This window comes from Buteo buteo, chromosome 11 (assembly GCF_964188355.1).
Source record: "Buteo buteo chromosome 11, bButBut1.hap1.1, whole genome shotgun sequence".
Classification (NCBI taxonomy): Eukaryota; Metazoa; Chordata; class Aves; order Accipitriformes; family Accipitridae; genus Buteo; species Buteo buteo.
Window position 1 is genome coordinate 36,920,808 of NC_134181.1, and position 12,856 is coordinate 36,933,663.

Below are 12,856 nucleotides of genomic sequence, written 5' to 3' on the forward strand. Positions count from 1 at the left end.
ATGTTCCTTTTTAACCTTGGTGCTTTAAAAGCTCTTGGCATTATTTGTTAGTCGCTTGTCGTGTGTGTTTCTAAAGGACAAAGGAAGTGTGTAAGTGTTCAGGAAACAGTTAGCGCATTGTGGTGTGTGGCTGAGTTCATTCTGGTACCCAATGCCAGGACAGCCTTCTTTCATTTAGGGCTAACATTTTCCTTATGTTCTGAACTGACCAGCCTTAGGGTAGAGCTTGTGTGAGAGCTCCAAAAGAGAGCTTGAAGCTTGTCATAGGTTAATGTGTTTGGGTTCACACTGAAGTGAGCTGAATCCATTGTGTATATAGATCGATATGTGTATTTATATATATATAAAAAACACATTTTGTTTCACATGACATTTAACCAGAGAAGTAGGCTTACTAAATGGAGATCAGTATATCTGCAACAAAGTAGATATTTCTGTATTCCCATCTTAAAATCATTGTCTATCTTGCAAACTCTCCTTCCAGCGGTGTATACTACCTAGGTTTCAGTACAGGCTGGTCTGTGTGCTTTTCATTGTTCCAGAGCCATTTTGCCTGAACGTGTCATCGTTTGATCCCAGCCGTGCAGCAGTGTTTCTCCTGATGGTGAGGAGTTTGGATAGGTGTGACTGAACACCTGTGCTTGGTGCTGAAGACCTGGACCTTGCTGCATTTTTTGAACTGGAGGCGTGCAGCAGTCCTTGAATGTAGGGCCTCCATGTTCTTCCAGAAGGTGCCCTGCCTTGCAGTATGCTGTATGCAAGCTCTGCTGTACGTGAGGGTTTACCTGTTTCTCTGTTCCTGAAGCATGATCTAAAAAGAGTAGGGCAGTTTACTGTACAGCTGCCTCTCAGATGACACAGGCTGAGGGATGTGCATGTCCTGGTTAGCTTGGATTCCAGCTGTTGTGCTACTGAGATGCACAGAAAGCTTTCTGGACAAATTCAGGGCAGAGAGCACAGCAGGGGTCTTCAGGCTGTGGTGAAAGAAAAGGGGCTCTGACAAGGCAGGAAGACGTGATAGTAATCAGATTTGAGAGTCTTCAGCTGCTGGGGAGCTGGATCTTTTACTGGAGAAAGATATGCCACAAATACACCAAGTTCAACAAACTCTAACAGTGGTTTTCTTCCTCTTTGATGTCCCATTGGGATACTAATCTGATGCAGATCTCAAGATAGACTTTTTCAGTTGGTGTGTTCCTGCAGACTTGCCTTTTTTGTCTTCCTTTCTCCTCCACATGCCTTCAGCAGATAACAGCTTGAGGACATGACAGAGCTGGAAGTGCAGCTCTAAGTTGGAAGGAGACCAATGGGGCAGACCATCAGCCTGAGACTTGACTTTGACAAAACCAATGTTTGCCTGCTTTGTACTTATAAATAATCTCATGCTTTGCCGAGATTGAAGCTTTAATAAGTAATTTAAACAAAGAGGAGGAGGAGGAGAATCCACATTTAATTCAATTAGCATTGTTGTCCAATGCCATTAATTATGCCCAGACTTGTAATGTGTTTCACAGGAGTTGATACACGAGCTTTGTCTGTGCTGGGGTCGACTGAGGACAAGTATGTCCACTGGTGTAGAATCCAGCCTTTGTGCTTTGCAAAAACCTTCAACTTTGGTATCTGACAGTAGCCTGGAGTAAGCAGTAGCCTGAATAGCCTGCACTGCAATCTACTGAACAAAGGGTATCTCTGGGAGAATGATGATTCGATGTACGTGTTTTCGGTGTTTTTGAAGAGGGACTGTTTTAGTGGAAGTAATAATCTCCTGCAATTTTATATTATTTCCAGACTGTTTTAAATTGTTTCATAGGCAGAGAATAAAGAACTTTGTTTACTGTCTTAAAGTAGGATGTCTGATCCTCCTGAGGGAGGTTATTCTTTTATTAAAAAAGATATAAAATAGCTACTTTGATGGAAATATAACTCTAGGAATTGAAATGGTGATGATTATAGAAGCTGTAGCATTTTAATGCAAAATAAGCCCTAGGAGATATGTGCCCTAAATGGTAAATCACTCTGTTTTCTAACAAAACAAGAATTACTGTTATTTTATGATTCTTGCTTATTTTACAAGGTCTTTAGCTATTTCATCTGCACTTAGCTTTTACAGGCTGGAGATAAATTGATTGTTGTTTTGCTTTTTAAATAGCTTGGCTTTTCTAAAGCACGCTGGAAATGCAAGCACAGATCAACAGGATAGGATTCATTTGGTACTCAAAAAAGCAGGGAGAAAAGCCATGACTACTGACACCATATGCAATAACTGGATTGGAATCTGTTCTCGTAATTTGGTGGTGTTTTATAATCTTCTTGGAAGGAGCCAAAGATGATTATTTGAAAGGGACCTCATGGGTAACGCTTAGCAATTTTGGGGTGGATATCACCTTGAAATGTGTGTGTTTATTACTAAAGAACTCCTGCTGCCGTTTTAGAGGGGCTGTGGGGATCCCTGAGGGCACTGATAGACCTCAGTGGCCCTGCCCAGCTTCATGTGGGGCTTCTGCCCAGAGACCTGGGAGCTCTGTTTAAGCTCAGCCCTGAGCCCTCAGTCCATGCTTGGGCTGTGCTGGAGGAGTACTGGTCTCCCGCTGAGCTACAGCCATGCCTGCGCCTGGCCACGGATGCCATTGATCCAGACCCCTGACTTCCCAGCCTGACCTCAGGCCTGCCTTGACACTGTGGACCTGCCTGGCTATCGTTGGACCCGATCCTAACCCTGACCTGCAGGTTTGCTTCCCAGGTTGACCTTGAGCCTCCCTCCTCCCCGCGGTACTGCCTCTCGGTTGGACCTGGCCGCCATCTCAGGTCTGTCCCGCTCGCCTCGCTCAGGTGCTGTGGAAGTGGGCCCCAGCCAGCGAGGCCCCTGCCCGGCTGTCCAAAAGATCCCCCTCAGCACCACCTCCCTCGGGGAGCTGCTGGCCCTTGAGGCTCCCTGGGACACGATATCTGCAGCTTGGCTGTTGTGCCAAAGGGAGGGTCCCTGGGGGAGAAGGGAGCCAACCTGCGGGAACTGTCAAGGATCTTGATTGTCTCCCGCTGAAGAGGACTGGAAAGAAGCTCCTTTTAGATTTGGTCTTCCCAGATGCTCAGCTGATGACAGCGATTGCTGCGGCATGGCAGATCCCTCTTCTGCTGGTGAACACCCTCTTGTTTGACAGTAGGGGAAGGACCACAGGGTCTTGGCCGGTGTGGTAGGAAAAGAGGAGTTGTCTGGTTGCTTTTGCTTTGAAAGCCCCAACGAGGTAAAGGGATGTTGTGTTGTACTAAACTGGAATTACCTATCTCAAGCAGGCAGGGAACTACTGGTAGAATTATTCATTAGGGGTGTCATGTTCCAGCTCTGTCTGGCAACTTTTGTTTTACTTTGAATAACTAGGCTTACCTGCCAAATGTTTGGAATCTGAGATGCTGAGATGTATTTAGCAAAAGAGCATCCTAAATACTGACTTAAAGCTGAGCACGGAGGAAGGTGGTTGAAAGGGGTAATGTGTCCCAGTTTCTGCAATTTGTGATGACCTAAAATCCTTAATGATGGAAACTAAAAACAGATAACAGAATCTTTGCATCTTTTCTACATTAATGTTAGCTTGTGACACCTCCAAGTTAGCAATGTGGAGAAAGTACTGGTTTTGGAGATCAAAGAACCACCTCCTTTAGCGAATTCAGGGAGTAAGCTGGATCGTATGCTGTCCTCTTTGCTCACTGCATTTCCTTAGTAGCTCACATAATAAGTAGGAAGACACAAGAAGATGCAGTCTGGTTAGTTCTCTGTGTGTTGGGATATCTACCTTGAACTTTGCAAGCTTTTATTCTTTCTGATGCTTAGGACAGTCTCTTGCTAACAATACTTTTCTCTTGTAGGAATGCAGATCTGTACCGTATCTCCCTGAATCTTCATTTTGGAAGCAGCCAGAGGATAAAGACTGGCGCAGTGCTCATTTAAAGTCAATATGCTCTAGTTTGCAATTTGCTCATGTTTAAGTGCCCAGCTTTAAAGGTTTCCTTTGCCCACAGGCAGTCTGAATACAAAGGGAGACACTATTTTTTTTCATAAAGAAAAAGTTCTGCAAAAGCTCAAAGGGCGAAATATTTCTTTCCACCTTACATCTCTTCAGGTTTATCATCACAAAGCAGAGGTTGCCTCTGATGAATCTGGAGAGGAGCAGAGAGATGTAAATTCACGCAATCACTTCTAGATGCAGCTAGAAATGAGGATGATGGATGAGATGTGTGCATGTACATACGTGTGTGAGAGGAGTGAGAAGGTCTCACCTTGAAGCAGTTTTGGCATTCAATGCCTCGGAGATGACGGGGAAGTTTACAGGGACAAGGTGTAATGGAGAAAATCTCTACATGTAACTGGTTTCTTCGCTGTTGCAAAGGCTGGGGTTGCATGAAGATGAATAGAAGTTCTGAGTCTTTATTGCAATATTGTGTAAATTCTTCTGTTTAGAGGGAAGTTTTACTGTGGGGTGGGGAAAAGGGAGCCGCAGTTAGAATATAGCATCTTCAGAGGGGTTAGTATATTTGTCCCAGGAGCTAGTTTCCCTTCTGAAGCTGTGAGCAGAAGACACAATGTGACATCTGAACCTTACCATAAAGGATTTGGTGTGTATAAGTTATTGGCCATAACGATTATGTACTGCAGACTGGAAGGAGTGATTTTCTTTAGGATTTCAGAAGCCTTTGTCTCATTGTTTGAGCCTGTAGCCTGAGTTATTCTGTGGTTTCAGTAGAAATGGAAGTAGTGCCTGCTTATATCACCTCTGGTAGTCCAGCATGTGTTATCTTTGAAGGCTGTCCATGTTGCATTTTGACTGAGATGATTGCCTGAGGTTTATTGTCATAGTCTTGGTTAATATTAGCGCTTATCTGAAAATGAAAGCAGCTTTCTTACTGAAGTCCAAGTTACAGAATGTCAGAATACAGCTGTAAGTAAAGGAAACTAAACAGGGGCATTTCAGCGTGTTTCAAAGGAAATGATAGATCATGCAAGGATTAAATTACACTTTTCACTGTGGAGCTTAATGAGACCTCAGTACCTTGCTCCATCTTAGCAGCATAAGGTCCCTCGGAAGGATACTGTTCTTCAGGGCTTGCACAAAACATGGTACAGTAAAAGGGGCAATCCAAAGTTCATCTTTGGGATTCAATGCAATTTTTCTAAATAAAATATTACAAAATAAAATATTGTAGTTCCCTGGTGATGAAGCTGCTCACAGGCAAAGAAGGTTTAAACCTTTATGTAATTACACTCGCCTCCTGCATGGCAACAGCTTCATCCCAATCACTTTGTTTTCCTGTGATGTGAAAAGGTATACTGAACTTGCCTACGGTGTTTTCTTTAGGGGAAGCGTGTTCACTTTGCAATTTAGGCCTCTGTGTCATTCCTTTCCTTTTTTCTTTTTTTTTAATACTAATATTTTTTATAAGTGTGTCTGTGTGTGTATATTTGTGGGGGTGTGTGTGTATAAATATATATATTCCCTAATAAAGGATGTTCTTTATGTGCCTGTTTGACAAGATGTGCAAATAGAAGCCCTGCTTTGGCTTTGAGGCCTGTGTAGCCCGATACCTTCAGGGCTTATAATGAAATGAACAGTCTGTCATTTCATTTTACATAGTTGAGGTTTCAAAATGCTGGGGAAAAGTCTTATTTCTCAGTAGGTAAGCCAGTTCTTTATTGGTCACTTGCTGTGAAACTTCTGAAATGTATTCATCTACCAAAGGGGAGCTTCTCTGGTTTCTGTGCTGAGACACACAATTGTGTAAGAAAAAGGAAAGTTCAGACATTAGTGCTGGTGAGAAGCAGAAGCGTTCTATTTGGGCAGTAGCCCTGCAAGAACCAGCCTTTGATCTACTTTTTTCCTGTTTAGTGTTTCTTTATGTTGTCTATCTATTAGAAATTTTAAATAAGCTTATAGCTAGTTAGATCTTATGGACTTAGTGAAGGGAAGATGTCAGAAGGGTAGCATTTCACATAATTCAGCTATTAATCTCTAGCTATCCATTTTTTTAAATTATCATTGCTTTGGACAGTTTGAGAAAGGTGTCAGTTTAATAGCAGGTCTTGATGTTTTATAGCCTTCTGTAGTCTGCAACTGAGTATATTTTATCAAATGGAAATAAACTTTTAATGGTGTGCAAGATTAACTGCTCTGAAAGCCAATGGTCCTGTTCACTGCGGAACTGAATAAATGTTTTTACGGACAAAAATTCCACTTCTCCTATACTGGGCATTGAAGGGAAAGCTTAAAGCAGGTGTAAATATAAGGTAGTAGTCTGTTAGTCTGTAGTAGGTTGCCTATAAATATGAAGATGCCTTGATAGATGCTTCATATGACTTCCATTTACTGAGCTGAGCCCAGTCATACCAGCATAGTTGCAGCATGCTTTTTTGAGACAGTAAATACTTCTTTCTCTGAATCTCTACTTGCAAGTTGTTGGGTAAAATGTGTTTTTCAATTGAAAAAGCTGAAATCAGTAGAATAGTTTTGCCATGATGGTAGAAGTGAAAAGTTAATTTTTTCTACCTGCTTCTTTAGGAGCAAAGCCCCAGTAACCAGACATCAATAGCAATGATGCAAGAGCCTCAAGAAATGGTGGAAGAGACAGTTACTGTGGAGGAAGATCCAGGCACTCCCACTTCCCATGTGTCTATTGTCACTTCTGAAGATGGAACCACAAGGAGAACTGAAACCAAGGTGAGAGGTTAATAACCAATGAGGAAAATGGCAAAATACCACCTAATCACAAAATAAAAATAGCAGGGAGTAGCATGAGTGATAACAATCATGCTGTTGTGATCCTCGGTGATTTTGAATGTTCTATTTGCCAGCAAAGCTGAGTCCAGGGCTTTTTTAGTATTGCCTCTATGTCTAATTTGCTCCCTATCAGCTGTGCTGATACAGCTGTTCACAGAGCTGTAGACTGAACAGTAGAAATTATCTAGGTTAACCAAACAAAAACACTAAAACCCCTTCCCAGACTGTTTATTCTTCTAAGATTCACTTTATTTTACTGAAACAGTTCACAGCATTGCCCTGCAAACACATACAATGATACAAGAATTAGATGAGTTGGTAGGGCTTGGAGTAAATTACTTTTGCAGCTGAGGAAAATGTGCTTGGAAATATGTCTTCAAATTAGTTACGATCTGTAATAACAATATGTGATTATGCATTTGTCCTTTAGAACAAGAAACATCCTATTTAAATAACACCATAGCATTTAAGTAATGCAGTAATCTTGTGAATGGAATTTTACTCCTGGTGCATGAGGAAAGCTGGGTGTATTCTCAAATGACCTGTACCTCAGGTTCGGCTGGATTACAGGTGTTGCATACGTTCTAATTTTCCTGATGTCTTTTTGCTCCCTTGTGTGAGATAATTTTGCAGTCTCTGTTCAGCAGGTGCTGTATATTCATGGCTGCCTTGCGTGCTTTCTGGTACCACTGGAACATTAATACGCCTTGTCATTTGAGTCTTGGAAATTGAGCTGAAATCTTTGTTAGATTTTGGTCTTGTGAAAGATTAAGGGCAACTCCGTTTTTTAAGACTTCTTAACAGCACTGATTAAAAAAAGAGACTTTACAACTCTTCCTGTGTTAAAAGGACTTGAACAGAGATCGCCACATAAATCAATGTTTTTACTGGCATTCCAGAATTGCAGTCCTCTAAGATATCTATTCAGGACATCAGATCCTCAGGTTGGAGTAAATGAATGTTGATTTCTTGAGGTCACTGGGCCTGCACACATTACTACAAACTGAGTTACCTGGTTTAAAATTTGTTGCAGTTAGTTAGAAGATAAATATAACTGGCCTGTTTTCTTATTGTTGGAAGGAGAGGAAGGTCTTAAAAATAAAAGACAAACAAAAACCTCCACATTTTGATTAGCTCTTCAAATAACCTAATGTATTTAGTTTGTGACTTACTTGAAAGAAATACTGTTTTCTTTCTAGTAGCAGCAACAACAACTGTTTACAGGAAGGAAGTGATAAAATTACAGTGGTGATGGACACCTTTTTATATGCACTAATAGGAGTGCATAGTTTTAGGAGACTGTAAGTGCAGCTATGCAAGGGAATAAAACAATAGCTATGACTGTAAAAATAGAGGAGAGGCTGTGCAACGGTCCCTAGATAACGGGACCACATGGAATGAAATAGTTTGTCTGAAATAGTCATGCCACTGATAAAGCTGCATGTTTGTCATAGCGTAAAAGGTGTGATTTTTCTCCTGTGTGGTGTACCTGCTATTTTTCCATCTTCCCACAAAAAAGGACAGTGGCAGCTCCAAAACAGGCATTGTATCTGTATGTGGGAAAAGAAAATTGAAAAAATAGCAACGCTAGAGCTGCTGTTCTATTTCAAAGAGCAAGGCTTGCTTCTGTTACTGTAGTTCATTCCAGGCACTGAAGTGTGTCCAGAATGGGCAGAGGGTGCATAGCTGTATTGCTCTGCATTTATGTTGTTTCAAATAATGCCATTGACTTCAACTTACATACTATCTGGAGGTGTTTCCTAGTATTTCATAGCTAAAAAGACCAACTCTTAAAAAAATAATTAGCAAAAAAAATCCATTTGTTGAGGAAAGTGGTTCTGAAATGTCAAAACACAGATGGGGTTGGCTTAGCCCTAACTCTATCAGAACAGGTGCTCTGACTTTGCTGAGGTGGTTGTCATCTCTGAAATGGTTTTGTTTTGACTTTTCCTTGCTGTGATAATATGGCATAGATTTAGATATGAATCTCAGGTCAGATTTTATAATTTTTTTTAATCACATTGGTCTTCAACTTGCTTTTTGTTTTGATAGAGAACGTGAACATGAAAACTGTTGTCACTGGGGTTTAGTAGCATGAGTTAAGTGTCCTGGAATTAATTGGCATCAACTTACTATCACTTCTAATAAGTATCATCATAGTGCTTTCATAGGTCATACTATTATATTTGTGAGAGCCTTACAGAGAAAATTACAGCAAAAGCTGTAAATGTGAATGCTCCTGTATGCCACTGTGCCTTTATTCCCCCTTCCCCGTTTCAAAAACACAATTTATAGAGGTTATTATCTTCAATATTGTATTAAGTAAACAACCTTAATCTAGAAGCATTGACAGTTTTGCTATGCTTTTCCCCACATCTTTGAAGATGCCTGTAGCAGTGATGCAGAAAGAAGGCATAAATAGAATTTAATATTTGACATATTTTAAATAGACAACATCTGCCTTTTCAAAATGAGATACCTCTGAGTAATTTTCCCCAAACTGTTATTCTCTTAGTCCTATACTAAAGTCCCTACATAACATTCATTGCACAAAAGATGTAGCAGATAATATTGCATTTCAACTTTATAGGAAGCCAAATACCTATCACGCTAGAACAGTGAAATTTACCTAGGGGAGAGACTACCACTTCTTGCCTGTTGGCTAGAATACTGCCATGTGTTAAAGGGAGCCTGTTTCTAAGTGGCTCAAGAGAACTCAGTAAAGCAAATTAGATGTGTGTGTGCTTATGTTAATGGTTGCTTTTTTCTTTCTTCAGGCACCTTTTATCTTTGAAATGCTGAAAGATTGGAGAGATTTAGGTCACTTCATTGAAAATAATGTTTTATGATAACAAACTGTGAAATCAATCTCTATACAAAGTTGTTTAATTTGTAGTCCATCCATTTGCCTTGTGCTTTCTAGTACTCAGCAAGGCCAGATCTTTCCCAACAGTGATTAACTGCTGCTCCCACTTCCTAGCACCGGTGATGTGAAAGTGCTTGTGACTGAAACTCTTTGGTTGTGGTGGTGCCAGGTACCCCGAGATGCAGTTTTTCGAAACTTTGCAGAAAATTCAAGGGAGTTGGGTAATAGAGCAGGAATGGATTTCAGCCGTAGTTGAGGGCCTTTTCAAAATGTGAAATGTTAAGCTTGAAATTGAAGGGGAGAAATTGAGCTGTTGTTTTGAAAACCTACGGGGCAAGTTCTTGCACAGCATTTAATAGAAAGGTAATAGCTTCAACCTGCTTGGGCTGATTAATTTTTACAGTCCGTAGTTCAAAAATGAGCTCTCAGAAATGCTTTTTCAGAATGCTTTTATCCTCATACATTCCCTCTCATCTGTTTTTTGGTTTATGACATAGTTTCAACAAAATTTTTAGCCCTGTCAGCTTTTATAATGTACTTAATCTATCCCCCCCCCCCAAAAAAGGGGGGGGGGGGGGGGCAAAACAAAACCAACCTCAGTAACAAAATGGAAGGCAAAATTATAGGTACTGGTTAAGATAACTGCTTTTGACCATGATAGCCTACTTCAGCTGAAATCTCAGTATTGTCTTTCCTCCTCTTGTGTCTGAGCACTGTGCACTTTGAAGGATCTACTTGTACCATCTGCACATGCATCCAGTAAGTCCAATTATTGGATATTTTCATGTTTGTTCTCCCATCCTTCAAGACAAATAGAACGATGAGGGACAGAAAAATACAGAAGATGCTTCAAATGTGTGATTATTTCCTTTGTGTTCTGTTGGCAAATATATTTCCAGAAACAGAATTAGTGAAACATTATCATGGGGCCTGCAGAGGAATTATTTAACAAATTGCTGTCTGGGGGGGGAGAACAATGGTAAGGTCAGTAAACTTTATATTCTGGGGTGGGGGAAGCAGCAATGAAAGCACTAACTTGCAGTCTCATAGGATTTTGGTTGCAGAGGGCCTGAATAAGTTGATATGTTGGAACTTTTTTTTACTGTGGTTGAAACCTTGATATGGTTTACAGGGAATAAAGAATTGAAAATATATTTTAGGCATACTTAGGCAACATCCTCATAGGGAAGTAATCTGAAGCTTTTGTCTGATACTCTGAGATTGTAGCATTGAAACAATTGAGCACCTTTGATTTGTAATTTGGCTAAAAAACCCTTTGAGCAGGTTTTCTTTAGAGATGGAAAGTAAACAGAGGAAATCAAATTACACTTGCTCAAAGTAACTTTTATCCCTAAATTTTTCATTAGAGCATATCTGTTGTGAGGAGTTCATGCTAATAAATCTTTCTCATGATTGGGTGCATCTGGAGGATCAGGTGTGTCTCAGATAAGACAGTCTGCTGGGACTTCCATTTGGAATAGCTTCGTTCTCTCTGGCTAATGTATCAGTATTAAGAAAACCACAAAAATGCTGGGGGAGAAGATTACTGTGCTGTCAGCTGCTCAAGACTGCCTGTGTTCTTTTAAGAGATATAAATGAAACATTCCCTTGAGCTGGATTTCCTGAAATAAAGATGTTTGGTTTGTTGGTGTTGTGGTTGGTTGGTTGTTTTTTTTTTCACTTGGAAACCTAATAAATGGACCTTTCTCTGTGTGCTGGCTAATTGCTTCCAAAAAGCTTCCCTTTATTGGCCTGTAGGCAACAAAGTCTGTTTATCACATGATGAATCTTCTATCTCAATGCCTACCCCTGACAAATGAGGCATGAGTGCAAATATTCCCCCTCTCTGAAAATATAAAAAGCCTTGGTTTGATTGCCACACCATAACACCTTTAGCACTATTGAATGCTTTTATGCTATGAGAAATGTGTACTTTAATGCTTGACTGAAATGTTCCTTTTTATGTGTCTGACAAGGGAGTTTTGATTGTCCTGATTCTTTCCACTCATTAATAGGGGCAGCATTCAGAAAATAATACAGGTGAAGCTGTGCTAACGTTGTAAACTTGTTCTTACATGTGCTAGCTGATGCTAAGTGTGCCTTTTTGACTGGCCACAGCCGTTGAAAACTTGTCTATGCTAGTCTTGAAGACAGGAAAATAAGGCAAATTGGGGAAAAAAATAGCAAATTAATCTCCTGCATTCTGTGTTGGTCGTATTAAAAAATATATCTCTAAATACTCTGTAGAGTACCAGAGCATGGTACTCATTAAGTGTAACTGGTAGGTCACAAATTGTCTAGGAATTGATTTTTAAAGTGTTCTGAAATTCTGCTTTCTTTTTTGTGTACATGTACTGAATATTGGTAGACAGTTGTCTTTGCTGTAATGTTTCTGCGTTGTTACTTCATCCTGTTTGACAATAACAATGATTCTGCAATACAAATTAAATAGTCAAAAATGAGCAAGAGTCCAGAACTGGCATTAGGAATGCTGGATGAAGACATACAGCAGTGATGCCTTCTCTGCAAAGCCTTTGTCCAAGGATCCTGCAGGTCAAAGCTTGTTCCTTCTTTCATGCTATTGCTGCAGCCAGATGTGGTATATTGTGTATCTTGCATTATTTGATCTTGACAACTTTATGAAAAATGATGCATGACAAACTATGCATGCATGGCAACATATGTCTTCAAAAGCAAAACTCAGAGTTAGATTTAAAATACCTGGCTCCCGTTGAATAGTTCTGAAAGAAAGGGCTTTGTGAGGTTATGCGAGTGCTGCTCTTGGCATCTAGAAAGCTGCCTCTGTGTTCCTTCCTGGGTGAAAGTATCAATTTCTGATTCATCAAATTGTTGAAATGCTACCTTACTTCGTGTTATTCCCGTTACTGGTTCCCAAATTGAAGAATGGAAAGGCCCAGCACTTTGAGCCCAGTTTTGTCATTGCTTTGCAAAACTCACGTATTTCAGACCTGAGAAATGTTGGGTTTTCTACTCTTAGAAGATCACTTACGAACATACTCTTTGAATAAAACTACTGTTTCAGACTTCAGTAGGAGAATACTGAGCCTTGCGCATATCCATTTTACAAAGAGTTACTGTAAACTACGTCAGCTGCTCTTCTTCTCTAAATGCTGTCTAGTTTTATAAGTGCCATGATGGTAGTCATGCTGTTGGAAAGTAGAAGTATTGTGTGCAGGTAATAAACAAAACCTGCTGTTGCATTCTA

General features: G+C 40.3%; 1 protein-coding gene across 3 annotated transcripts in view; it reads left to right on the top strand.

Moving 5' to 3' along the window:
- Positions 1 to 12,856, top strand: part of ARVCF (ARVCF delta catenin family member) — a 152,048-nt gene that overhangs the window by 53,298 nt on the left and 85,894 nt on the right. For all 3 annotated transcript variants that reach the window (XM_075041533.1, XM_075041535.1, XM_075041534.1), the window contains one exon: positions 6,546 to 6,704. In XM_075041533.1, coding sequence (XP_074897634.1) covers positions 6,546 to 6,704 — 159 coding nt within the window. The remainder of the gene's footprint in view (positions 1 to 6,545; positions 6,705 to 12,856) is intronic.